Source organism: Lonchura striata, chromosome 12 (genome assembly GCF_046129695.1).
Source record: "Lonchura striata isolate bLonStr1 chromosome 12, bLonStr1.mat, whole genome shotgun sequence".
Lineage (NCBI taxonomy): Eukaryota > Metazoa > Chordata > Aves > Passeriformes > Estrildidae > Lonchura > Lonchura striata.
Window position 1 is genome coordinate 1,369,876 of NC_134614.1, and position 23,671 is coordinate 1,393,546.

Here is a 23,671-nt window from a genome sequence, read left to right on the forward strand (position 1 = left end):
GCAGCGGAACCACGGCGTTGCCGGGCTGCCAGCACTCACGGTAGACAAGTAGGCACCTCTGCAGGTTGTTGGACCATCTGCTCGTCAAGCATTTGTCTAAATGTTACTCTTTGCAGCTATAAGAAAGGGGAAAATAAAAATCAAACAAATGTTTTATCTGGGAAGTCAAACGGTACTTCTGGTAAAAGCTGTCTGCTGCTGTGTGGGCGAGCAGGAGTCTTGTCAGGTTCAGACATGAACATCTCACTCAGCTGAAAAGGGATCATTTTCAACCCTGCTGCCCAAACATTGTTCTTTGTGTGAGAGCTGCTCCTGCAAGGAGGGAAAAGCTTCAGCAGCAAGACCCCGGGCTGAGTCCTTGTCACTCTGTGTCACACTGTGACATAGATTTGGGTTCAGTACAGCAGCATTCCCACCCACCCACCCCATCCTTTGGGACTGAGAGCAGCTGCTGCAGAGGCAGCACTGGGGAAGGCAGAACTCCAGCAGCTCCCACACACAGGTTTCCTGGGGATCCCTGGCACTGAACACCCTGGGTTTGCTGCCATGGCCATGTTTCTGATCTCCAGTGGCAGCTAGGGTAGGCATAGAACCCAACCTGGGCTGAGCTGTGCTCCCCAGGTCCCTGTGGGCCAGGCAGTTCCAATGGGGCTGTGGCTCCAATTCCAGCAGCTGGAATAGCCAGGTGTGTCTGTGTGCTCCCAGATGCCAAGCACAGCCCAGCAGGGCTCTCCCTGCAGGAGTTCTGCTGATCCCATCTCCCAGGGATGTCAATCCCTGCTTCCTCAGCTCTCCTTTTACCTCCTCCTAGGCAATAGTCTTGATTCCAGCATCATGTGAGTGTGACTTAAGGCAAATGGGAGAAGGAAGTTGGGAGCAGCAGCTAATTTGTGGATGCTATTTTTGTTGTGGTAATTACCTGTAGGTTCTGAGACATCTCCAGTTATGCTGGAGCCAGGCAGATTGTATTGAAGAAAAGCCATTTCCACCCCAAACAAAAGCCTAACCCTTCTTTAGTTTAATGCTACTGTAGGAGATTTATAGGTAAGATTGTGGGTCTTACTCTGTGTAGTATCCCAAATGCCTGTGTCTGGCTCTGTGGTGCAAAAACTTGTACTTCGACACCAGCAAAATGAACCCTGAATTCTGAGAATAACTCCGGGATTGAGCATTAATATTTGCAAAACAAGTGGTCCTGAGATCTTTATTACTCAGCTTCTGGTAGCATGAAGGCACATCCTGAAAAGCCTGGTGAAACACCAACACCCACAGGCTGCTCTGCTGTACAAGCACAGACCCAGTGAAATAAAAAATAGCAGAGGAGTTTCACCTTTGCGACAAAGCTACTTCCTTTAAAGGTCTGCTTGTATTTGATGGGTGCTGGCAGTAAAAGATTCCCAGGAAATGACACAGCAGCCTACACCAGACAGAAAACATGGCTGGAACTGCCTACTGGCCCGAAATGTTTCCCCAGAGCAAAGCTCAAAATTGCAGACAAATAGAAAAGTTGCATTGTTTACCTCAGTTATCGCCCAGGTATGGACCTGGGGCAGAGGAGGGCCATTGGTGCTGGAGGTGGCTGTGGGAAGGCCAGCTCCAGGAGCCTCCCCAGCCTCCCCACCAGGCTCCTTATGTTTCTCACCTTTCTGTGCACAATTTGCTGTCCCGGAAACTTGTGCCTGGAAGGTTCAGCTCTCCACATTGTAATCTGGGAGAGCAGTGATTTGTGCTATCTCTGGCCATCTGCCATTTCTCCAGCAGGCTCAGGAACTGCTCTGATCTAGAGATAACTCTGCGCTTCTTCCTGCATCACTCACAGAGCAAAATTGCCCATCTTTGTTCAAACAAATCTCTGCTTAAATCTGCAGGGGAGACAAAGAGTAACAGGACTGAGAAGTGGCTTGTTGCTCCACTGTCCTGTAGAGAATGAATAAATGATGTTTTTGCTAGAGAGATTTCTTTCAGGCTTTGCTCCTCTGTGAAAGATCATAGTATTTAAAGACAATTGGCAGGGAAGGCCATTACAGGTATTTGGCATGCCAGGACTCTCATAACCTGACTCTTCCACAACAAAGACAGTCTTGTTGTGAGGTGGAACTCCATTTTGGAGCAGTATGGATCTTATCAGCCTCCACACAATCTATTCATGGTGGCTTTCCTCTAGGCTACAAATTCTTGTCTTGTTTCACTTGCCCATGGCTAGGTTTTGATGATATTTATGCACTTAGGAGACAGACTGGCACCTACCAGGCTTCCAAAAATAAATCAATTCTTATTGATTTCTTACCACCACCTGTAGGCACTGCTATGCTGTTCAAAAGTCAGGCCTCTCTACTTCTTTGGTCTTGCAATGTGAAACTGTGCTGTGCCCACTCACCTGGTGCTCACCTGTGACAAGGTCCTTCTTCAAGGTGACACCTGCTGCAGGTGGTTCAGGATACACTCTAGAAAAACACAGATCCATCAATATTGAGTTGTCTTCTTGAGAACCACTGATAAAATCATCCATTTCATCTTGGCAGGTGAGAATGGTCTGCTGGGCTTACTGGGAGCAACGGGCACAGAAGGGACTGCAGGGTATGAACCGACAGAGAACCACCAGGAAAAGCCTGATCCAGGATTTGTGGACACCTCAGTTCAAGGCTTTTCAGCCTCTCACAGTCCTGTTTTACCCAGGCAATATCTCTGTGCTCCCTGGGATGCCAGCAGCAGTCTCTGAACATCCTGAACACACAGCTCTGTCAGAGCAGGGGTAGAGTTATCCAGGGAATGGGCACAGCCCCAGGGCTGCCAGAGCTCCAGGAGCCTTGGGACAATGATCTCAGGGATGCCCGGGGTGGGATTGTTGGGGTGTCTGTGCAGGGCCAGGGGCTGGACTGGGTGATCTCTGAGTGTCCCTTCCAGCTCAGGATACTCTGTAATTCCACAGTCTGTCAGCTCTTGCTGGAAATTAGACAACTGAGGGTGTCAGATGTGGAGGATTTCAAAGGTCATAGGTGGAGAACATCCCTGTTCCTTTGCTGAACAGCTCAGGTCGTGCAGTGCCTGGAAACGCCTGGGGCACGCCCAGGATGCAGTGAGGAGCAGCCCTGGGAGCAGAGTGAGGGACACAACCCAGTCCCAGCTGCTCCCCATGACAAACACAGCCAGGGGTGCTGTGGGTGCTGCAGCCAGGGCCAGCTTCCCTCATGCTGAAGGGCTCTGACTCAGTTTCTCTGTCTGTCTGGGGGACAATCCAGCAGGACTCACTTGTGTAACATGAGTTCCTTGGGCTGCTGGGAGAGCAGGGGCAGAGTTCTGAGCAAGGGTAACCAACACCCCACCAAACTGGCCCGAGCAGCTCCCGAGCCTCACCTCATTTCTCAAACCTACTGGAGAGCAGCGATTTCTGACCTTCAGAAACAGAGTTTAGGGTGTCTTTTCTCTTTGAATTAGTGTTTCCTGAAGTGCTGATTCACTGCAGGAAGGAGCAAGCCATACAGTGAGAACAGGAGGAGAATTCATAACAGCTGGGTCAGAAAAGGGAGATAAAGCTTCAATTAATTTAAAGGCATAATCCTTATTTGCCCTGCAAACTTCCATGTGAGGGGGTATAATTGCAAGACTGAATTGTCTGTTAGCAAATTTGTCTTCTCAAATATGAAGTTGATTAAATTACTGTAAGTAACACAATAATATATGTCTGAGAGATATTTATACTCCAGGAAACAGAAATGTCATTCTCCAGGTTATCCTGCTAAAAAATAGCAAGGTAGATACTGAAAGGCTCTACACATTCTGGCTGTAAGCATTTCATTCTGACAGCATGGCAAGGTACATGACCAGACTGCTCTCTCCTTTTTTTTTTTCCCCTGTGACATTGAAATTCCACAAATGGCATCTTGCATCAGCGTTACATCATATTAAGTATAATGCAATATTATGAGTCATTGTTATAAATCATGGGCACAGACTGCATTAGAAGGCTTTTGCCTTCAAGAGCACATCAAGGTGGATTTTTATTCAGCATTTCTCTTTGGAGGCATGTGTAGGTACACTAACTTTGCAATGTCTCTCCATCCTCTGCATCAGGAGCATTTCAGATTTCCCCTTCCGCTCTGAGGCTCCCAGGGGATGTGGAGGACATGCCTGACAGAGCTGCTGCCAACAGCAAGCAAAGCTGGGAGCACCCAGGAGGTGTTCCTGAAATGGACCGTGCAGGGATCACAATAGACTGGTGTGTTTAATATTTTATTCTGTAAAAAACTGCAGCAATGATGCAGTGACACGGTGGCATTTGGAAAGCAGTGAGCTCAGGGCTTCTCCCAAGCTGACCTGGAAAACCACACTTGTGGGACTCTTTACTTGCTGCTTCTCTGACCTCATTGCTGCCATGAGATTTCCTGAACATGTTCCTCTTCTTGTGTGGTGTGCAATACCACTGCAATTAACTCTGTCTGGAGGGGACAGCTATTTCTACCTCTCTCAAAATACCCTTTTCTTTAACTACCCTTTCAGTTGTGTTCTGTGCTGAGTACCAGCAGCAGCACAGAACACAACCTCCTGCAGATGAGCAACTTAAAAGCTGTGAGCATCGTGTTAGGAAAGAGACAGGGCTGATAAAAGAGGATAAAACAACAGAACATTTCTATTTTTCTGAATATAGGTCTGAAATTCTGGAGATGTAAACGTTCTGCCTGAGCTAAATCTTAAAGCACATGAAAACATGCAGTGAAAGGGGAGTGCAGCTTGTGGGCTTGCAGTCCCACTGGAGTGGCCCTGCCTGGGGAAGACCAGTCTTGCAGAGGGACCCCAGCATTCCAGCAGCTCCTGATAGGAGCTCTGCTCCCAAAAGATGCCCAGGGATGCTGGTCTGCCTGGCAGGCACAGTGCTGCCTGGGTGCAGCTGGGTGCCAGGGAGTCACAGAGGCACAGGGGAGCCAGGAGATTCCTTCCACAGGGATGTGCTTGCTGTAAGCCAGCCCTGAGCAGTGCCTGCACACAGCCCAGCTGGCTGAGAGAGCCACACCGTGCCCTGCTGCTCCCAGCCCACCAGCAGGAATGGCTCTAATGGTACACACCATATAAAGCTCCAGTGTCTGGAGTTGCTCACAATTGCTGAAGACTCCAGAGAGTCTCAGAGAGCAGCTTCGAGCCAAGCAGGACTGGGAGAGGCTGCCCTGACACTCCTGGCACCAGCAATGAAGGGATATTGGAATACCAGCAGCATAGCCATGTTTCCTGGAGTTCAGGATTTAGCAGTGCCTTTGCAATTGCACTTCACAGTTTCCAATGTGTTTTTGTTTGTGGTGGGATTTTTTGTTTTGGTTTGGTTTTTAGTTTGGTTTGGTTTGGTTTTTCTGGCATGGGCACAGAAATGTTCCTCATTTTCCTTTTCAGAAACTCCTATTCTTAATGTTAGAGATGCCCCTCAAACACTCAGCTGAAAGGTTCCCCTTGTTGATAGTGACAGTGACAATTCTGCCAGATCCCACTGTCACTGTCAGAGCTGTGACAGGGGAGGCTGGCAGATCTTGACCTACAGCCTGGCCATGGCACTGCTGTGCTGGAGACAACCATGCCCAAAACATCCTACAAACTGTCCTCAGCCAGGACAACACACAACACTTCCACTCACAGAGAAGTAGTATTAATAAATAAAAGATTGGCTCCACTGCTAAAACGTCACACAAAGCCAGGAAATCTGGTGCTGGGTGCAGCAGATGTGCCTGTGTAGGGTGTCCTAGGAGCTCTCCTGGTACAATATTCTGCCTAGACTAAAATCAGGCAGACAGAGAATGCTGAGGAGAAGGTTTACACACAAGGCTTGTGCCTCACTGTGACCAGACAGAATCTCTAAAAGTATCTTCTGGCAAATCTCTGATGTGGCTGTGGAGGCAAAGGAGAGTGTCCACCCAATGCCCCAGACCCAGTTCTGTTTATCCAAGGTACCCCCAGGGCTCAGTCCCTGTCTTCCCTCCAAGCACTCCAGCCCAGGGCCTGGCACCCCAGCTGTACTTCAGTGCAATCAGAAAAGGAGCCTTAAATGCCACAAAGTCTTTCCTGTCTGTCCAAAGCTCTGCCACTCCACGTTGGCTGGGGCAGCAGGATTCCCAGAAATGCCAAGCTCTGAGTTTGGAGTAAATCCAGGTCACTGAATGGGAAAGCTCCCATTGAGGCTGGTGGGATCACAGGGCACAGCTGAGTGCTTCCAAAATCCCATCCAGCTCCATCCCAATGCTCTGCAGGGCAGTCTCCTAGGTGTGAAAAGAAATACACATCCCTAACAGCCTTAGAGCATTTTGTTTGTGTTTGAAAGGATCAAAGCACTATTTATGGCTTTCCTACTTTTTAGATAATAGTCTTAAAGCAAGTCGGAGCTTGACAGACAAGCTCTGCATCTTCTCAACAGCCCAGAGTAAAGATAAAGGAAGTATTAATGTTGGTCTAAATTATGAGAGGGAATTGGACTACACAAGAACTGTAATCCATAAAAATGAATTTTCATTCCACTTGTCCTCCACTTTCAGCTAATCAGAAATGGTGATACATGGTCCTACTTGTATTTTGGCTTTCAGCTCCCTCCTATATCTCATGTGGTTGAAAACTGAATTCCTGATTTACACTGGAGATTAGGGAATGATAAATGCTATCACTCGCCTGCAGTCACAGTTTTAGAGGATTCTGGCATTATGAGCAAAACATGCATTTCATGTGTGTGATTACTGGAGCTGACAGTCTGTCATGCTGCTGACAGAGAGCTGGGACTGAGGGCCAGCCTCTCTTCATAAATAACAGAGATCTCAAATTCCAAATTTAATAGCGGGCACCTTTAATAATGGCAATAATCAGATGCTTGCTTTGGTGATTAATTTGTTCAGCAAGGCCACTGGCTGGGTCACAGATTTCTGGACAATTTCTGATTTAATCTGGCCTTTCTCTTTGAACAGTTAGCAGCTCTTCCCATAGGACAATGCTTGTCATTCAGTGCTCAGAGGGGAATATCAGCTAGACAAAAATAGGTGTGTGTAGATTATTCACTTCTCCCAGGGTTTTCAGGACCTTTGGAGCCTTGATAGTGTCTCTACTGTTACAGAACTAAATAAACATAAATGATTTGAAGCATATGCAGCTTTCACAGAGCACATAATCCCAAAGCAGATTCCTTCTGTGTTTGGGTGTTGCAAAATTTATCCTGGTCATGGAAAAAAAATGGAGGAGTTGGAACAAGATGAGCTTCAAAGTTTCTTCCAGCCATTCTGTAACTCTGTGAAAAGTTGCAAGAAAAAAACAGCACCTGTTAACCTTAACTGTGACCTATGAACTTGGCTGTCTTGCCTTGTATTATTTTTGTTAACCTGTGCTCCTTGATGTTTTGTTGAGATCAGAATCCAAGATTTTTGGGCTTCATACCTGAATTTTGGCCTCTTTTTGAAAAAAATTCAGAAATAGTGATTGAGAACTGTTCTGTTTCTTCCAGTTGGCATTCGTCACACTGGAAATTCAGGTTTCCAAACACAAGACTTACTTCCTTGCCTATTACTGGGATCTTCCATATCCACACTTTAGCAAAACTCCAAGAAGATTGGTATTGGCCAAGTCTGCAGGAAACAAATGGTTAGGCCAGTTCACTGAGACCACTTTTAATGCAGGCTGTGTTTATAGATGAAGTGCATACCAAAATCTGGTGGAGATTTCCCACTGTGCAGTCTCATTCACTAAATCTCTGACAAATTAAACCTAAGACTCAGATGTGGGGCAGGATATCTTCTCCATGATGTGTGAAACTGGAATCCTCTGCAGCTACAGCCCAGACCTCCTGAGCCTGAGCTGAAAGTATCTCCAGGAATGTTTCCAAGAGCCTCAGTGATGAGTCAGGAACATGAACTCAGTTACCTGAGCTAGAGCTGTAACTCAAAAGAGGTTTTGGTAAAACTGAAAGTTGAACCAAGGTTTGGTTCAAACCTTGTCATTAGCACATGGTGGCAGAAAACTCTGAGCTCATGAAGGCCTTATTTCACGAAGAGAAATAATTGCCAGCATGTGCTGTACAAATGGAACAGACTTTTGCTTTAATGGAGTTTCCAGGTATTTTGAAGCAAACAATTAAAAAAATCAATGAACAAAGAACAACCTTTTAGTCCAAGGACACAAGCCTGTTGGTACTGGAAGGATGCAGAACTGAGCTATGGAAGGACACAAAGGTTTCAAGGAACTGCAGGGAGGATGTTTGGCTTTCATGCCCAGTTAGTGGCAGAAGGCACTGGGTTTAATTTGAATTAGTGCTTGTTATTGAAACCAGCCCAAGCCTTCTGGTACTTTAAAGAGAGCTGCACCTAAAGGGTGTCCCTGGGCCAAGCAGCAGCAATGTCATGGCATGGGCTGTAACCCAGATCTGAGCCAGCTCCATCCTGGAGCTCCAGGCAGGCTCCCGTGGGAGCGGGCTGGTGGCCTGCACTGAGGGAACCAGCCCTGCCTACAGCATTCCAGATCCTGTACCAAAAATGAGCCCACACACAGAGGACAGCCATGCACCACAAGCCGGAGCTCCTCCCCCAGCATGGATAAATCCTGCAGGCGCAGAACAATTAACCATCGAGAGGGCACAACAGCCTGTGAATAACAAAGTGCAACAAGGAGTCAAGAGAATGTGTCCAAAAAACTTGGATTAAGATTTCACAGAAGTTTCTTCAATGTATCTATAGTTTGTCGTATTTAGTTGAAATTACTTCGAAATTTCCAGTGCGAAATGAGAAGGCAGAAGGAAGCAAGACACCAAGTGAGTGCTTGGGCTTTGCTTTCCCAGGGAATCAGCCTGAGAAGTCTGCCATGCTATATGAAGAGCAAATTTAGACTGGAGAGTATAGTCAAAGTCCTAAAATATTTTCTAGAAAATTGTAGATTTGAATAGCTGTGCTAAGGAATGCCTTAGCATTAAGATATTTGTTTAATTTAATCCAACAGACTGATGCTTTATATTAAGGTATCCCTTAATGAGAGATTTATAAAATTGAGATCAGATTAATACACTAAAGGTGCACTATAGACATGCATGGTTTCTTTAGCTGATGGTTCATGTACTGGTGGGACTGGTGTTTAGCTCTGTTAACAGGCATCCTGTGGCCTTCTGAACTGGAGACCTGGAGCAACTGGTTAACCCTTTGTTAAAAACATCCATCTCAAGGTGAAGACTCACTTGTGCATGGCTTATAAAGAGGAACCATCAATGGCATTGTAGGCTGCTGCTGCTGCTGCTGCTGAACTCATGTGTAAGTGGTGAGCAGGTACATCAGTTCAGAAAAAGCAGCATCACTGGGTGGTGTGAGGGTCAGCTGGCCCAGGAGAACCCCATCCATCCACACAGCACACCTCAAGAGTGAATTCTGTTAGCATGTGATTGCTTTGTAAGACAAAAGCTTCAACTATGGCTCAAAATGGTAGAATTGCAGAATCACAGGATGATTGGGGTTGGAAAGGACCTTAAAGCCATCCAGTCTGAGCCTGGCCTTGGACACTTCCAGGGATCCAGGGGCAGGCACAGCTTCCCCGGGCAGCCTGTGCTTAGGCTGCACTCAGCATTACACATAAATTTAGGAAATTCCACTTTCTTCTCCATTGGAGCAAGTTTTCATTGAGAACAGGCCAGAAGATCCCTGTTAAAATTCTTGGCCTGGGTCCGGCCGTGCTGCTCTTGGCAGCTGCGGGGCTGCAGAGAGGGGCTCTGCTGGTAGGATCTTATCTCTGATAAGTGGGAGCTATTTGAAAATGTGGAAGTGTGAACCTATTGTCCCAACTGCAGCAGGAGGGGGAAAGCTCTTATGGATCAAACTTAATTAGAAAGTCATCTTTGTAATATTACAATTAACACCAAAATCATGTTACTTTATGATAACATGAGTATTTTGAATTGTAAACACAAAATGTGTGGAAGTCTGTTTGCAATATACACTCTGTCATTGTGATCCAGCTTCTGCTTTGCAATTGCTAACATAATTGTGTGGAGATTATCTGGAGCAATAATGAGACATTGATTTTAAACTGGGAAGAATGGCTCTCACTTCCCTGGGCAGCTGTTGCTTGATGTGCCAGCCTGATGAGATCCCACCCAGGGTACAACCATCCATGGCAATGGGCTTGGAGCCTCTGCCACAGCCTAGGTCATGTTATCCCTGGAGAATAGTGGGGCTGGGAGTAGGAAGAAATGGGAGTGGGTGTGAGGTAGCTCAGGTGCTCTTCCCAGATCAACAAATGGCAGGTGGGCAGGGCAGGATATAAGTGCCTCTCCAGTGCCATTTACTGAGCTGTGAATAGTGTTAGGACTAAAGTTTAAATATGTCTCTCTGTATCAAATACAAGCATAGCTCATGTTTTGTTCTAGACCAAAGGAGTTAACGAAGAAGTTGAGCTAAGAAACATTGTGTTTTTATAAAGGCAGTACTACAAAATTGATGAGAATTACTTTGACATTACTTAAAAATGTTGATAGAAAGGAAAAACATATCCTTTTCAATTAAAATTACTGTCTTGGAGAACTAAATTTATAGACATTTTTCAGCATGATGAATAATGTTCTCTGTAGTATCATCTGCTGGGTACCCTAGGGTTAACTCTCACAGTTTGGTATGCAACCAAATGAACTTATAATTAACTGTGTGTGGCTATTGGTTGGAAATGTTTGGAAGCAATATGAAGTGATAATATTCTGCAGCTCATGCTCCTGCCAGTACCTGGCTTTGTTAGTTTAACACAAGAGGTGTTTCCTGATTACTTGTCTGGAACCAGCCAGGCTGCTCTCTTGGCTTCCATCACTCTTTGGAAACTTTTCTCTTGACAACTTGTGCATTTCTCAAAATGCTCTACCTGGTAGCTCCCAATGCTTTATACACAAACCTCTACTGCCAGCACCACTTCATGGAGAGCTTCCCCTCCACTGGGGAGGTGTTTCCCATTTCTTCAAGAAACATTATGCTAAAACATAAACTACAAGCACAATTTCCTTCTTAATGACATCTTTGTTCAGAAGTCCAGAGAATGGGTAAAGATCCCTGTCCCAAGATCAAAACACTCTGGATGTAGGATGTTGGAAGGATTGTATTGATTGGAAGGGGTCAAGGTCAGCAGACATGGCTCATCTTGGGTTTCATTGACTTCACTATTCTGATCCATGCATTGGCTGCAGGGATGAGCTTGTAGGGTGAAGCAGGGATTAAGGAAAATTATGTTTTTAACAATGGGCATCCATGACATTTTTAATACATAGCAAAATAAACATAGATCACTATTATAGAGAATCCTGATTGGAAGTATCAGCATTTTAAAGTGATTTTTAATTGATGACCAGAATGTAAAGAAGGTAGATATGACCTAAGAAGAAATGTTATGTGGGTAGCATGTCAAAAGGCAGAAAAATTGCTGCCTAATTTTTTTTCTAAACTTAGTGTCATAGTGTCAGTGATCACCATGCTGTTTCTTTATTTCCAAAACTCCTTGATCTTCATCTTTTATTCACTTTTGGCATGAACCTTCTATCCGGTATCTTTTTGGAAAGGAAGATATGGACTGTGGAAAACTAATGTAGTGATAGGAAGGAAAGCTAGATAACATAACCAACAACTCTATCTGTAATTCTGTGCCACCACCCCCATTCCCAACCTATTTCAGCTTCATCCTACAAAGTGCTCAGGTAGGCCAGACAACAAGACTGTTCAGTATTTCACAAGCTAAAATCCATCATGTTCACAGTGTCAGTTTTGCTTGGACAGCAGCAAGTAATGATCCTAGATAAATTTTCCCTTAATCTCACAATGCCATTTCAGTAAGGGGCTAGGAAATCCCATTTTAATTTAATTATAGAATATAAAATCACATATTGAATGTCTTTAAGACAATTCAGCTCTATTCTAATAATAACAAGCGAAAGCACATTAAAAGAAACCAGATTTTTTTCAGAACTGTTTTTTCCAAGTTCCTTTTTATGACAGATCTTCAAACCTCCTACATGATGACACTTACTTGGCACTGCATTGATCCAGTCTAATCTAGGTGATAATGTGTCTCACAAGAGTTACTTTTCAAAAACAAGTAGTTTATCAAACCCATTGAGAGTTATGCTTTCAAATTATTTCCATTTTTTCTGTTAAAATATTTGCCTTTCTTTTAAATAGAAAACCCCTCAGAACCAAAAGGCAAGTGGTGCTTCCAGCGGGTGTACCCAGGAGCCAGAACAGCAGTGACCCCTCAATAAACTGCCAGACCACCTTTCAAATACTGAGCCTTTGTCATCAGCAACTGAGAAAGCACAAAGTGCCACACAGGACCCCCCCTTTCCCAGCTACTTCCAACAGATACTGGGAAAATGCTGCTCTAAGTCTCTGCCCTGATGTAAACCCTACCTAAGCATTAATTTGGGAATTTGCAGTTGAAATTTGTAGTTTTCTAACACCATTTCCTGTGAAAAGGCGAGTGAGGAGGTTTTGCACTGAATGCACCACAGAAAACACAGAAAACAGGAATTTTGTCCCAGCCACGTCCTTTCAAAGAATGGGAAATCCAACCCGAGGCTGCGGCTCCAGCTTGGGCATTAATGGTTTTTATTTGCATTTTAATGACCAAAGAAGATGAGAGTGTTGGTCCTTCCTGTCTGGGGAGAGCTGGAATGTGCTCGGGAGAGAGCTGAGAAGGAGAGGGGTCCCAGGGTCCTGCAGCTGTTATCAAATCCGATGGAGAAGGGACGGGGTGAGGGAAGAGAGGAGAGGAGAGAACACCTGGGGAGACGGAGGCAGGAGGGCCTGACCCCACGGGCACAGGGGATTTTGGAGGTGTCACTCCTCTCAAACCCCTACAGATGCTGAGCTGTCAGCCTCAGAGGCTGACACATCATGCCCACTACCTCCACAGGCAGGACCCTGATGGAGGCAAGCACAAACTTCGGAGGCTCATTTGACTTTCACTAAGCGTGATCAGGTTGGCAGAGCAGCCAGAGAGCTCCTGAGGGCTGGGCAAGCTCAGAGCCCGAGCCATATGCACGGGATCCCCTTGCACAGTTATTCTGTGAAACCAAGAAGGCTTGGGCAGACGTTTATCCCAAGAGCAGATACGGTGTTCTCCTAGAAGGACCTCTCAATGCCAGAAAGCTGAGGAAGAATCTGAATTCTCAGGACTAATTTCTTCATGGCAGGCGTTGTTAAACATCTGCAGGGGCTGCCCAGGGAGGTTTGGAGTCCCCATCCATGGAGGTGTCCAAGGACACCTTGGATGTGGCACTCAGGGCTCTGGGCTGGGGACAAGGTGGGGATCAGGCACAGCTTGGACTGGATGGTGTGGGAGGGCTTTCCCCCCCCAAATATGTCTGTGGCCCTGAGGTGTTGTCACACCTTGTTTTACTACAGAGCAGCTCCTACAGCTTGAAAAAAGGCAAGGGCCAGGCCTAATGTTTGAGAAGAGCATTAATTAGGTTGTGTGAGAATTCATCTCATTAAATCTCACCTTTTGAAACCAGTTATGTCCTTTGTGTCCCAAGTTCAGCTATTCTTCAAAAATAGCAATTATAAAAGCATTCTGTGAAATTTACTTTCTGGACCCAGAAGTGGTGATAAATTGATTTAGCCTACAGCAAGTCACAGAGGTTATCAGAAGTATAAGAAAAATATGCAGGAGAAAATATTTTTTGCTGCATTCCTTTCAGCTTTTACTGGTCCTGGTCTCGTTCATTTGCTATTCTGCACAGTGTTAGGCAGTGACTGAAGGGCACCAGCTCTGTGATTTAAGCAACACAACTTGCCCAGGGAGAGAGCATCTCATCTCATTCTGTTTGCATGTGCTTGGTAGCATTGTGTGAGCACTGTGACCATGCAGAAATCTAACTAATATTTGTTCTTTACTTCTTTGAGATACTGGGGAAAACAGAAGCTGCATTTCAAAAATAATTCCAGTATATGATCGATTTTTTATAAAGATGAAGCAAAGGGCAACTATCAGGCAGAAAGTACAAAACCAAATATGAAACCCTATAAAGGGCATACAAGAAATTAATCTCCTGCTTTGGGTGGCACAGAGAAAGGTCAGAAATAGGACAAAAAAGTTTGAATTTATGAGAGTATAAAATTTCTGAAGCTTTCATTTTTCAGGGTGTCATACTTCAAATCTGGAAAAAAATTTTCTGCTCTTTAACACAGGGTATCCCTTAGAGAAGGTAGATGGTGGTGTTGGGAAATCCCACCCAGCTGTGGTGTTTGCAGCAGGGTGTCATTTATCAGAACGCTCTTGGCTCCCTGCATAACCAGCCTGCAGACAAGCAGGTTGCCTGATTTTCCTGTGACACCTATCCCAAGGAAAGTGCAAAGGTGGTCTGATTGATGTAGGTCACGTGCTGTGGTGATTCCCTGCTCATTTTTTATTTAAAACACAAAAATTCTTGTCATGAGAAAAAGGGTTCAGCCTGCCTGGGATAGCAGGATTTCTGGGATAGTCACAGCCCGCAGTGTTCAGGAGCAAAGTTGTTTGATACTGACTTCAGATATTCTTTTGCACAGATTTACTTATCAAAAACATGAGAAAAAAAACATCTTTTGGCTGTGCTTAATAAGATCTTCATAAGATGTTCAAGTGAGGTATCAAAGCCTGTCTGGAATGAGTCACTCTGTGGGACACAATCCTTCCCAAGCTCATCCCAGTCAGTTTGCCAGAGGAGACAGTCCAAAATGTGCTCCAACAGAAGACATCTGACGCAGCTCTCTGTATATAATTACTGGCCATCCACTGATGGGAATATTTTCCATCTTTTCTGTTTAAGTACGCCTTTGATAATTTTAAACTTGCATTTGAGTGGCTTTTATGCAGTTTCTCACATTTCTTAAAGATTCCATAGGATTTGTCTCTGACAGCAGGGTTTCTTATTTTGTGGTCTCTCTTGTTCTTTTTTTTCCAATCAAAAAGCACCAGGTATTACTTGTACTGCCATCAGATTTCAGAGCTTTGGAAATCTGAACAGTCCTGCAAGTTACTCAAACAGTAGCATCCTTTTGAGATTAATCTCACACTTGGATAAAACAAGTGGCAGACATTTCCTAATAACTTGAAGAGACATAGTCCTTCTGCTGTCCGTCCAGTCAGTGCTACACATCCACCCAGTGCCCTTTCCAATTCCTGGTCTCACTCTACACATGATTTGGTTCTTAAGTTATTTTGTTGAAAGTCTAAATAAGACATGGCTTTATTTTATTAGCTTAAAATATCCTTTTTATTAAATTAGTCTTTCTGATGTATCTTAACATTAATCCCAAAGTTTGAGGATCTTTGTCTTATTTAAGGAGCTACAATTGCCTCTGTAATAATATAAATCACCAATCCTCACCTTCCACCAGCTGAAAGGGGAATCTCCCCATGGCCCTCCCTAGCCCACAGAAATGTTGTGGCCTCTCTCCAAGCCCTGCCATGTTCTTCTCTGGAGTGAAAATCTCACTCATTTTGCCAATACTTACACTTTCCTTGACCTTTAGTGAAGGTGTGTGTGCAGACATTTGCAGGAGACAGGAATTTCCTGACCCAGGTGATCTGATGTCAGGCAAAATTAGGCAAGACCATGGCCTTGCTGAGCAGGAGTCAGTATCTCACTAATTGCCTGTGCTGCAGATGCAGCCTGGGGCCGGGGCTATTCTGGCTGCAGCACTGCAGGGTGCCTGGCTGGGCATTGACCCTGTTCCCATGGGAGTCCTGCTGGAGGTAGGATGATCTCCAGACTTGAGATATAGGTCCTTCAGCACAGCTTTGGCATCAAGGGCTGCAGAGCTCTGGCTGAGCTGGGACTGGACATTCCCTGACCCCATGTGTGGGGTCCTTGGGGAACTCAGCTGCTTTGGTGCTGGGAACCCAGGACACACCATGAGTGACTCGGGGCAGATTCCAGGCTGAGAAAAGCCCTGTGTGGGTGTGAGTGCTGTGTCTCAGCATGCCAGGCACAGAACCAGCTCTCCATGTGCCCTCCAGAAGGGTGGGACAGCCAGGAGCCCTGGTTAAACCTGCCCTGCCAGGCTCCAGGGCCATGGAGCTGGAACTGCCCCTGCAGCTCCTGGGCTGCTGCTGCCACCCTCCCATGGCCAGCCCCAGACATTCCCTGCAAAGCTAAAGGGGGAGAGCAAGCACGTTGTGCTCCCGACAGCAGTGCCCGAAGGTGCTGCATCTGGAGATAACATCAGCAGCCAGAGCTAGCCCAGCTCTCCCCACACAAACTATTTCCCAGAGGCAAACGGCAAAGGGAGATAGAGGGAGAAACAAGTACTGACAGTTTGCTGTAGGAGCTCAAAGAAAAAGTGGACAAAGCTAAAAGAACTCCAGCTCTTTGTCTGCATTTAATCCAGTTCAGAGCACCCACTGGTGCATGCAGATTTATTTCCTATGGCTGGTGGAGCTGAATATGGTCATTTGGTAAGAAACATGGGATCTGGGATTGAAATTTTGTGCCCTCCAGGCTCTTACATTTTAGGAAAAGTCATTCTGTTACACACCTAAAGTTTAAATCTGATGTAAAAAGTATGAGCTGCTGGATAAATCCTTCAAAGAAATTCTGAAATAAAAGGTGAAGAATGCTTTCTGATTTTAACACAGACCAAGTTTTTAAGGGAAGGGCGCTGCTTTTGGCTCACAAAACCAAGGAAAAGACTGTGGTCTGCTGTCCCTACCCAAAGAATCCCATATTACAGGCACTGATTCATCAGTGGGTACTGGAATAATACAATAGTATTAAAATACCACCATCCACATATTTTAATGTAAAACAAATAGTCCAAGCACCTGCTATCAGAGTACAACAGAACTATCAAATCACCACTGCAGGGTTTGCTTTTGCTGAGCCCACGCAGTTCAAGTTCCATGTAGCCTAATTTCTACAGGATGTGGAGCTAATTCAGCCTTGCTGAATTTGCAGGACACGGCCCTGAAAGCCCAGAGAGGAGGATGGATTTGCGTGCAAGAACAGAAGCAACAAAAGGGGTTGTGAGCCACAGGGGGAGAGGCTGGGCTAGAGGAGGCAGGTCTGTAGGGGACAGCTCAGCTGCAGAGGGCAGGGGACAGAAATGAGGCAGATGTGCCAGAGAGATTCCAGCACAGAGTTTGGAACCTGTGTCACCAGGCAGAGAGAAAGGGAGAGGGAGCCAGTAAACCTTAGGAAAATACAGAAACAATAAATGGGAGAGAGAATAATTAAGCAGAACTTTCTTATCCCTCTGTTACTTCCCATCCCCTTCCAGGTGTTTTTGGACATCTAGGAAGGACCCCTGGCACCAGGGCTCAGCTGGTGTTGCTCAAACTTCTGTTCAGGCAAAAGGAGCCCTTTTAACCCTGAGTGCCCATGGCCAGGCGTGGCCAGAGCTGCAGAGCAGGGCCGGGCTGTGTCTGGGGTCAGGACAGAGCCCAGCCCGGGACACGAGCAGCCCCATCCCTCAGAGTCTGCTGGCTCTAAATGGGATGGTAATGAAATAAACCAAAAAGCACTTTAGGCTACTTAACTACACTGCAGAGTAAAAACTCTGCCTGGGTAGAAGGCACGTGATGTGTTTTGTGTTAATGTTCCAGGCTGGTTGGGTGGATTCCCATGGCAGATTGGAAATATTTTGTTGCGAGTTTGAACATGGTACCAGGATGTAAGGCCAAACCCCTGTACAAGAGCAGTGATTGGATTAGGGCTGAGAAATGTATCCCTGGCTAGTTTCAGTTTCAAACAAGAGAGCTTTTAAAAAGGTACAAATGAGGCTAAAGGAATTTATGTTATTTTTCCGGTTTCTGTGCAATAACTCCTTTTCCATCTCCTCATCTATCTTCCAAGTGTCCTGCCTTATGAATGAGTGAGCAATAAAAGAACTATGCAGTGGCTGAGAAACTCAAGATAACAAGATAAAGCCAAAGCTTGAGCAGAAGTTAAGATGTAGATCAGAATATGGAATTTTCTCACATCTGATTTTTAGGGCAGTCATTAGATAGTTTGCATGAGAAGCTGCTTTAAAAGCAGTAGCACAAAATGTGACCTAGCATATGCTGAGTTCACTTGTGTCAAAGGCGTGGACCTGTGCTTTTGGAGGTTGTGATCCTGTCTTCACACCACATGTGCTGACAATCTGCTCATAAACTAAAATAAAAATAAAGCTATTTCATAGAATAAAAAAATCACAGAACCAAGGAATCGTTTGCATAGGAAGAGATCTTAAAGTTCATCTAATTCTAACCCTCGTTCTGTGGGCAGGGACACCTTTCTCAAGGTCAGTGCTCTGTCCTTGCCACCCCCGGCTCACACTGAGGTCTTAGGCTCGAGATCACACACATGTCCAGCCTAGGAGCTGGACTTGACTCCTTCAGTGCAGGCTGCTGTTTTCTGCTGAAAACAGCCAGCGACAGTGTCTGCTGTTTCCAAACACCCCAAACTGAAGGGAGATGCTGTAATAAAGGGCTAATTCCAATTTCCATATCATTGACTGCTGCCCAGGTTTGGAGTTGCATGGATCAGCTGGGTTTTCTCAAGGGAAAAATGATGTGACCACTCCCTGAGCCCTGATAATCCTTCTGACTGGGCTTTCCAGTGCTGGGCTCTGCCAAGTTAGGCAGAGTTTCATCATCAAAATTATTGTGGCCTCTTTCATGTAAAAGGCAGTGGGAAATTAATTGCTGGAATTAGATGTATTTGCTTGCATTATCCACAACGTCACTGCTGCATGGGGTCAGCTGCAGGGCTCAGGACACAGAGCAGGGACTAAGCTGGACTCCAGTTTTATTTGGCAAAGACTGGGCTGGTAAACTGCAGGAGAAGATACAGGAACAGAATTTCAGGGGATGTGAAGCGGAAGGGAAGATGAGGCTTGTTAACTTCAAAAGGAAAGTGTTGGGCACTGGGCAATCATGTTGAAGAAAAGCTGTGCCTGAGGAGGGTCCCATTCGAGCTTTGGTCCCTTGGCTGTGGGGTTAAGCAGAGTTGTCTTGCCTGCTGAACTCACAGTGCAGAAGGGGAGTCAGCTCTATAAGCAGAACTGGGTCATGCTGATGAGCATTTGCTGCCTGGGACAGCAGCGTGGCCTGTGTGTGGTGGCAGCTCCCACTGCAGAGGTGTCACCCAGCGTCCATCTAACAGCCCTGCTATTCATGCATCCTTCTTTGTTCTTCTAACCACAGATCCTGGAGGAAAACATGAAGTTAGAGTGCAAGTGCCACGGGGTCTCAGGGTCCTGTACCACTAAAACCTGCTGGACAACGCTGCCCAAGTTCCGGGAGCTGGGCTACATCCTCAAGGACAAGTACAACGAGGCCGTGCAGGTGGAGCCTGTCAGGGCCAGCCGCAACAAGCGCCCCACCTTCCTCAAGATCAAGAAGCCCCTTTCCTACCGCAAACCCATGGACACAGACCTGGTGTACATAGAGAAATCCCCCAACTACTGTGAGGAGGACCCGGTGACGGGCAGCGTGGGCACGCAGGGCAGGATGTGCAACAAGACAGCGCAGCAATCCAATGGCTGTGACCTGATGTGCTGCGGCCGCGGCTACAACACCCACCAGTACTCCAGGGTGTGGCAGTGCAACTGCAAGTTCCACTGGTGCTGCTACGTGAAATGCAACACGTGCAGCGAGAGGACAGAGGTGTACACCTGTAAGTGAGCACCTGCCCTGGCCGCTCCCCGGCCCGGATACTTTTGCACATGCACTCGGCGCAGCTGAGCGGAACTGCGGGAAGAGCTGCTCTCCTAAAGAGATGCTCACGAACGGAGCCCCCTCTTCTCTCCTCACGTTTTGTTGCTTGTGTGGATACACATTTCAGACTCTTATAAAGTCGACCAAGAAACAAAAACAACCCAACCCTACCCCAGGCCACCAGAGACATGAAAGAGAGAGAAAAGAATCATCTCAGTGAGCCTGCTCCACGGGAAGAAGGAGCACTGGCTGCCTTGTGGAAAGACACCGGCCAGGGAGGGATCTCTGGGTGTGGCAACGAACTCTTGGTTTGGGAAAGGGATGGTTAAACACCTCTGTGTACGAGGAGCAGGGAGGGGTAGGGGAGAAATCCCTACAAAAGGGCTTTGCACAGGACGGGATAGACAGAGCCTGCCCGTGAGTTGCCCGTGGGAGTGTGGATAACACAGATTTAGGCTTCCACACTCGTGAAAAGCTTCTACTGATCTTGCCCATCTTTCCACTTCACAGCATTTGCTGCAGCAAGAAGAACTGTGGAAGGGTTCTGTAGACACTGCTTTATCTACCTTTCTCGTGTGTGTGTGAGCTGCAGATTTTAGCACAGGGATTTGGGACACATGGGCATAATAATAATATTTAACAATTTATTCAGATAAAACTAATGTTAATTTATTTAATTAAAAGAAGAACTTTACCAACCTTTATGGAACTATTCTGCAATTAAAGTAGATAGCTGGCTTTCTTTGTGGAATAATTTTGTAGGATCAGCAAGAAAACACTGGAGTTGTACATACTATTCTTGACTAGGATATTTCTATTAGCTGGACTTGCAGGATATGTTCTACAGTAATGGATGTTTAAGGACAAAAGCTGGCATCTTTATATATATGTACATACACAAACACACTGTATTTTGGGGTTTTTGTTTGTTTCCTCCTGTTTGCTGCTAGTTGTCTGGAACAAAAGTGGAGTGGTAGGGGTTAAAAATCTTTACCAGTTTTGCAGGTTTTTTTTTTTTTCCTTTGATTAAAGAAAGAAAAATTAATAAAATCTTGTTTGGAATATGTCTAAAAATAAGAAAATCCAGACAAAATTCCATCTTTTGGAAAAATCAACCATAGGATAAGAGAGTATATTTTGTAAGAGACTATTTTTATATAAATATTTTATTTATACTATGTCTGCTTGTTTAACCTGTACTTTTTCTCAAAACAGGCATACAATTTGTAATTCTTAGGCTATTTAAGAGAGAAAGGGTAATTAGTTTGTGAACACAACAGCAGCAAGCTGGATGCATTCAGCTGCAATTGGTGGATGTGTCAGAAAGCAGGATGAACTTTCTTTCCTGGCTCTTTTCCTGCAGCTTAGTTTGCAGAATATGCAAAACAAGAACAGGGTATGTAGCATCAATTTTGTCACATGGCTTGAATTCATTATTGGTATTAACTGGATGCTCATTTATCCCATTCAAGAAAAAAAAATCCGAATTAGCTTCCCACATGCGTCAGTCATTAAACTGTGGCGTTATGACTCGCAAATGTGCTGTGTGTGCTGTCAGTTAAACCTCTACTTTGTGCTGCTGTCAAATCTGATTCCCATCACGGTAAGACTGTAGACTGTGACTGTAATAACTTGCATGACACACATAGTCTGATTCTCATAGATAGGATATAAAGCTTACTTTTTGTCCAGCTCCTTTTGGCACTTACATTGTCCTTCCCCCCCACCTCCCAAAAGGCCAGAGCCCAAAAATACCAAAAAACATTGGACAAGTTTAAAGAGGCAAATTTAAAGACTACTCACTTGATTTTCAGAGTCCAAGTAAGCTGTTTTGCATTCCCTTTGTGTTATTTCCTTTTTATCACTGCTGATTTCTTCAGACATTTGAGTGGTAAATATTTCCCTACATTTAGAATAATTCTGTTCTTACTGCTTAACTCATTTGTGGTTGATAAAAAACCATATCTAATTCTAACATTGTTTTTCACTGGGTAAAATCATGGCCCTGTGTTACAGATGGTATTGCACATTGTCTGGGACAGATCAGGTTCTCTCCTCCCAGGCTGCAAGATCTCCCCAGTTAATGAGGTATCAGTGATGGGAATGTGTCACTCACTCCCTGACAGCAGCAAGTGCCACCAGGGGTAGGTGAGACAGCTCTGTCCTGTGTGGACTGATCCTTCTCATGCAAAACTCCCACACAACACTGTGAAAACAGAGAATTTCTGGGAAACAGAAGCATCATAAAAGATGCTGCAAAGTTTGACAACCTATCTGTTAGGACTCATGTTTTAAATTAATCCTTGTATATATATTATTTAAGAACACAAGCCCATGCAGTACCTAATCCTAGCAATGTATACCAGGGGTTAATGCACAGTTTCTTTGCAGACCTGCCACTTAACACAAAATAGAATTTTTATTCAATTCAGGCACCAGAATGGGGTATCAAAATAAAGTTATTAATGTAATTTACTTTCAATCTTATGACTTGTCAATTTTCATTGAGTCACTGCTCTTAGTCCTCCTCAATTCCACACAACTAGATTTAAAATGCAACCACATACATCAGGGATGTTCATTAAAAATCTGTATAATGGTTAAATAATTCAGATCTAGCATTTAATTTTGGAATCTCCCCCCAAGTTTGTATTGGGCTTTAGTGAATACCATATCATAGTTAAAACTGTGTTTTCCTCACTAAGTAGAATTACTTTACAAACTATTGCTTTTGCAGTATGTTTTTACCATAGGAAAGTAATGTGTAAAACTCCTCCTTCCTGTAAATTTCCATATGCAGTGATGTGCCATGTACAGCTAGCAGAATAATTATTGAAAGACAAATATCTTTAAACAGTTTTACTTACAATAATAAAAAACTGGATGCACAAGGAATTCAATTTGGTACATATTTTCCCTATATTTTACAATATTGCTGATGAGAAAATGGAGAAAAAGAAAGGAAAAAAAGATGTTGATTTGTTTAATAACTAGAATAATAGTTTGGGAATCATGAATTAAAGAAGAAGGAAAATGAAATGCTGCATTCAACTAGAAAATATTTGGAAATTTGGCTGTGTTATCCAAAATAGGAGAAATCAGGCCCATCAGAATGTGCCATGAATGTGGAGTTAATTGTTCCTTCGCTAAATGGGCTTGAATGGCACGAAGAATAAACAGGAGAAGGGGGAAGATTTACGGGTGTGTGGATATTCCTCCTCCACAACAGCTTGGTCTTTGTGCTCCGGGATAGAAGAGCTCTGTTTTTACGTGGGGAAGGAGCTCACAATGGCACTGAAATGCACACAAGTGCAGGACAATGCAGTCCCTGAAGGAAAATACATCTTTTCATGTGTGCTGCCAGAGCAGCGCTGGGCACAGGGACAACCTGGACAGGGCAAAGGAAACACAGCCCAGGCGCAGGGGCAGGGAGAGCAGCGGGAAGCAGAAGGGAAAAAGCCTGGCTGCAAGCTGGGAAGCTGTTAATTGTGCAATCTCCCTTCCCCATCCCATAGTGAAGCCCCAGTTTGTGGAAATGAAGATATTCTGCCTCAGGATTCCCAAATAAGTTTGAAGGATTTTATCTCTCAGCCTTTCTAAAAGGCCAACTAATCTGAATTCGTTCAGCTTGATACCAGAAGCACTTATAGAAAACATGAATCAGTCTCAGTGCATTATTAAGTTTTCATTGCACATATGAACAAAGCTAACAGATATATCTTTCAGCAGTGATAATTAAACTGAAAACATCCTTAAAGTATACTCTTAAGTGGTTCATTTGGTAAAGTTGTTTATTTGGCTCTATAGTATGTATAATGGCTACATAATGGCTATATATGGTGCATAGCTATTATTTGCCTTTTCTAAGTTACTGCACTTGCAGTAACTTAGAAAAGGCAAATAAAGGCTATGCACCATATTGCAGAAGGCTCTCAATGAACTTTCCTGTGGATTACAAAACTCTTTTTAACTGACCACAATTCAAAATCAATTTGTTAAACAGAGAAACGTCACAGACTGCAGTCAG

The 23,671-nt window shown here is 44.8% G+C and overlaps 1 protein-coding gene across 1 annotated transcript in view; it reads left to right on the plus strand.

Moving 5' to 3' along the window:
- Positions 1–22,539, plus strand: part of WNT7A (Wnt family member 7A) — a 34,657-nt gene extending 12,118 nt beyond the window's left edge. Inside the window, exon 4 of the mRNA XM_021546751.2 lies at positions 19,132–22,539. Within this exon, the coding sequence (XP_021402426.1) occupies positions 19,132–19,611 (480 nt within the window). The 3' untranslated portion in view covers positions 19,612–22,539. The remainder of the gene's footprint in view (positions 1–19,131) is intronic.
- The last annotated feature ends 1,132 nt before the right edge of the window (positions 22,540–23,671 follow it).